The sequence below is a fragment of the Oncorhynchus clarkii genome, chromosome 21, assembly GCF_045791955.1.
Source record: "Oncorhynchus clarkii lewisi isolate Uvic-CL-2024 chromosome 21, UVic_Ocla_1.0, whole genome shotgun sequence".
Lineage (NCBI taxonomy): Eukaryota > Metazoa > Chordata > Actinopteri > Salmoniformes > Salmonidae > Oncorhynchus > Oncorhynchus clarkii.
In genome coordinates, this window is record NC_092167.1 from 52,410,324 (window position 1) to 52,414,768 (window position 4,445).

General features: G+C 45.4%; 1 protein-coding gene across 1 annotated transcript; it reads right to left on the reverse strand.

Annotated features, from left to right (window-relative positions):
• Window positions 1-240: 240 nt before the first annotated feature.
• Window positions 241-4,111, reverse strand: LOC139379527 (leucine-rich repeat neuronal protein 3-like). The gene has a single exon (XM_071122346.1). The coding sequence runs from the start codon at window positions 3,764-3,766 to the stop codon at window positions 1,646-1,648; it is 2,121 nt and encodes a 706-aa protein (XP_070978447.1). The 5' UTR covers window positions 3,767-4,111; the 3' UTR covers window positions 241-1,645.
• Between the last annotated feature and the right edge of the window lie 334 nt (window positions 4,112-4,445).

Consider the following 4,445-nt stretch of genomic DNA (forward strand, 5'->3'; position numbering starts at 1 on the left):
GTTTCCTGGCAATATAAAGGTCAGGAACACAAAAGGTTGTATAGTGTTTTCATCAAGTGTGATGATTGTCATGTAGTGAGATAATAAAATTATTTCAGCACTCTGAAGAAAGGGGAGAGAGGGACTAACCCTATGATTGCAAAGAAACGTTGATGTTTATTACATTTTTTTCCTCAGCACAGATTCTTATCTCAGTCCCAGTTGTGCCCAGATATCACAGACAGTGACTGTACAGTCAATATAAAAATGGCTTTTATAACTTTACACCCAAAGCAAGAACGCAACGTTTTTAAAATGTTTATATGCCAAAAATACTAAGAATGTATTTTCACTAAAAGTACTTGAGATTAGCTTGTGAGTCTGCAGATATGACATGGCCTTGTTGTTATTTCTCTGTAGTAGTTCTTGTGTACTTCCTGTGTACTTCTTGTGTAGTTCTTGTGGTAGGCACTTACCGGGGCATAACAACCCACTGAGCACAGACGTCAGTTCAACGTCTAGTTTTGATTTTCATTTGGTTGAGTTGTCAACTTGAATTAAACGTGAAATCAACAACAAATTCCACCATGTCATTGGATTTAGGTTGAAAGTTGGGGGGGAAAAGACGAAATACCCTTTTATGTTGATGACATTTTCCCAGTCCAATCAGTTTTCCACGTTGATTCAACGTCATCACGTTTCATTTTTTTGTTGTTGAAATTATGTGGAAACAATGTTGATTTAACCTGTTTTTGCCCAGTGGGGAAACCACAATCATTACTCTCTGGGAGATGTCAGGACAGACAATCACATTCAGACCATGAACTCACCATCAACTCAAGGTCTGCCTTTGTCAAGATTCTTAGATCCTTCTTCGAACACTTGCAAACAACCATTTCTTTAACACCCTATCTATATACTGTACCCATACGCAGTATAATTGTATTTAGCATAATGATGTTGTTATTAATGAGAGTCATTTGTTTCTGTCATTATTAATATCACACCAGTTTACTGTCCAGATATTACACCAGAGGATTTATGTTTACATTAGCAGATAGAATATATAACAATTTATCAATGAAAAAACAAAAATCCTCTCTTTCTAAATAGAAAAAGGGTAATATTCATCAAAATTTTTACACCATAGTCATTATTATTGTCTATTCTACCACATAATTCCTCCATTATAGACAGTTGTCATCTCTATCTCACCTATGGATGTTGTACAGCACAGACGCTATTGCTTGGGGACCACAAGGACAGTTCCACTATTCTTAACACATTTAACAGTCAATTACAAGAGAGAGAACACCATCGTCATCATATTCTCTTATTCTATCTGTACTCTGTGAAGAACCCAGGGATGTCGAACTGTGTGTTTTAGCAGGGAAAACGATCTCCCTGGTGATGTTAGCTTGATAAAGCAATTGAATTGTTATAAAGCCGCCACGTCAGATACTATGTTGTAACCAAGAGAGTGGTCTGTCTCCCTCCTACCGGTTACTCCTCAATTCAATGATGGTGTATATTTTTCCAGAATGTCAGAGTCAAAGCTAAAAGGAAGCCGATGCACATTTTTAAACAGTTACTGCAGGTTTCTCCTTTTTGTACGCTTTGTCCATTCTTTGCGATTGTGTGGTAAGCTCCACGGGGGTTTAGTTCTTTAAAAGGCATTGTCAGATACATTTATGACTGTGGGTTTCACTTCCACTGCAGTTGGCAGTCCGTTCCCTGAGACCCACAGCCTCGTAAAAGGAGAGTGCAGGCCGGCCACCTGCGTCAAAGACACTTTGGAGTGGCATTTCCTTAAATCCCCACAAAGGTGGTGGTTCCTCAGAGACACATAAATAAGCAGACAGGCCACTGAAATCACAGCGAGAAGCACACCAAAGACAGCAATTACTGCAGCGTGCCACTTTTCAGTGTCCTTGGCCGCCAGCTCTAATCCCTTTGTGGTGACATTGACACATTTGGTGTCGTGTTTGTAGAGGATGCCGCGGATGTCCACACACACCTTGTACTGGGTGGCAGGAGTCAGATGTGTGAGATTGTACACTTTCACGTCAGACGGTACGCGTGCAGTGAATGCCATGGTCGGGTGGTTGGGGTCGGAAGCCTTGTACCACTTTATGTTAGGAGCCAGACCACCATGGGCGGCTTTCCAGGCCACCAGTACCGAGTTGGACTGCACTGATTTGATGTTGACGTCCAAAGAGCCGTTGGCAGGTCGGGGGAAGTATCCATCCACCTCCACCGAGACTGACTTTAGGTCTGCGCCGACCAGATTGTGGGCAACGCAGGTGTACAGTCCAGCCTCGTTCTCTGTTACATCGTAGATGTCAAACGTTCCCTCTGAGTGCATGTAGTATTTATCTGAAACGGTATTGGGCAGGACCCTGGTACCAGAAGGTGTGATCCAGTAGATGTCCGGTTCGGGTTCGGCAAAGGCCCGGCAGTGAAGCGATACAGAACTCCCGTTGTCGACGCTGACGTGCCCGGGCATGCTCTCAGGAGAGATGAGAGGCAGACAGATCTCTGTCATCTCCCTGAAGTGGACCTGTCGGACATGCTGGCCCTCGTACTCGGGAGGCTCGACGCAGAAGAGTGAATCTGGTTCCATGAAGCGTATGTTGGTCTTGTTCATGTTCATCCAGCGGACCACACAGTCGCAGCGGATGGGGTTGCTGTGCATGCTCACCTCCCGCAGGTTGGGGAGGGACTCCACGGTAATCCTGTGCAGGGCACTGAGCGCGTTCCCATTCAGCATCAATGTCTCCAGCCTGGGCAGTTTGTAGAAAGCATTGGGATGGATGTAAGAGAGCCTGGGGTTGTTGGTGGCCTCAATCTTAGTCAGTTCGGGGAGGTTGTTGAGGGCGAAGCTGTCGATAGAGACCAGTTCCGGCATGCTGTTAATGCCCAGCTCTTTGAGGTGGAGCATGTCTGCAAAATCTCCACGCTGTATCCTCCCTATGGGATTCTTGTTTAGATCCAGAAACTTGAGGTTCTTTAAGTTCCTCAGAGCTGCGTGGGGAACTTCGGGGAAGGTGTTGTCGTAGAACGAGATGCTCTCCAAGTTGTCGAGGCCAGATAGAGCGCCGTCGGGTAACTGCGATAGGTTCATCCTGGTCAGAACTAGACTTCGGAGATTACGAAGTGGCTTGAAGTTCATGTCTTGAACGGAGGTGATCGGATTCTCCCCAATCATGAGTATTTCCAGATTGGGTATGGTGTCGAACCACTCACTACTGATCGTCTGCAGCTTGTTAGAGTTGAGGTGGAGCCGGAGGAGGTTGTGGAGACCCTGGAACGCCGTGGGGGAGATGGAGGAGATCAGGTTGTGGTTCATGTAAAGCTCCTGAAGGTTGGCCAGCTCTGCCAGACAGCTATCTGGCAGCTGGCGTATCCAGTTCTCCTCCATGTGCAAGGACAGCAGCTGAGGCAGCCGCCCGAGGTGGATGTCACTCATTGAGGACAAGTTGTTTTGCGACAAGTCAATCTCTGTGATGTTGGCCAGGTAATCCAAAGGTCTCTCAATCTTTGCAATGTTGTTGGTCTGCAGCAATAGCACTTGTGTGTCCGTTGGTAATCTCCCAGACAGAGTGAAAAGTCCCAAGTCATTACAGTCAACAATTGGGGCCTCCATGTACACGGAGCTGGGAGAGAACCAGGGTCTGATCTCACACACACATAGCTGAGGGCAATCGACTCTCTCCTCAGAGGCCAGAACAAAGGCAGTCATGGCAAGGCCCACGAAGAAACAATCTACAAATGACACGTCCTTCATATTGGCCCGATTCCCTCCAGTAAGTAATTGGTCTTTGTAGATTAAGTGGTCTGAGCTGTTAACTTCACAAATAATGAATAATTTGTTACTGTTGCTATAGCGACTGACTACCCCCCACTGGTAGGGAGAGTTTCCCAGGGGGCTTTTGTTTTGCTGTGGTTGTACTGGCGTCCAACTGCTCAATTTTCCCTCCTGGGCGTAAGGGTTGGAGTCAAGACTTCAGTCATACAGGCCCAAGTAGATAACAATGAACATATACCTCAGGAAGCTACAGTCCTGCTAAGCACATCTGGGTTAGCCTCCATTAACGCTCTGCTTTCTTTTGAAGATGAATCACATCCATCTCTCGACGTTGTTACTAGCTGCCAGCATCGTCAAATGAGCCCATTCCCACCTGTAAAAGAAGAGAGGGGAATGTGAATACATTGACAGAAAACCTGGGTGCATCATACAAAGGGGATTTAGACATATTGACATTTGTTGTAGAGGCACAAGGATGCATGTTGACATTTACATTGCACGACCCTTCAAGACGCATCAGCATGGATTTAGAACTGCTTGACCTATTTCATATCATTTGGGGGCATTTCTGTGCCCTCCTGATATGGCATTAAAGGATAAATATAGGAGGATAGTGCCTTTAGAGTTAAAGCGAGAAGAATTTATTAAATTCTTAAAT

Excerpts from the sequence above, each read along its gene's own strand:
- LOC139379527 (XM_071122346.1), bottom strand. The coding sequence starts at position 3,766 with ATGAAGGACGTGTCATTTGTAGATTGTTTCTTCGTGGGCCTTGCCATG.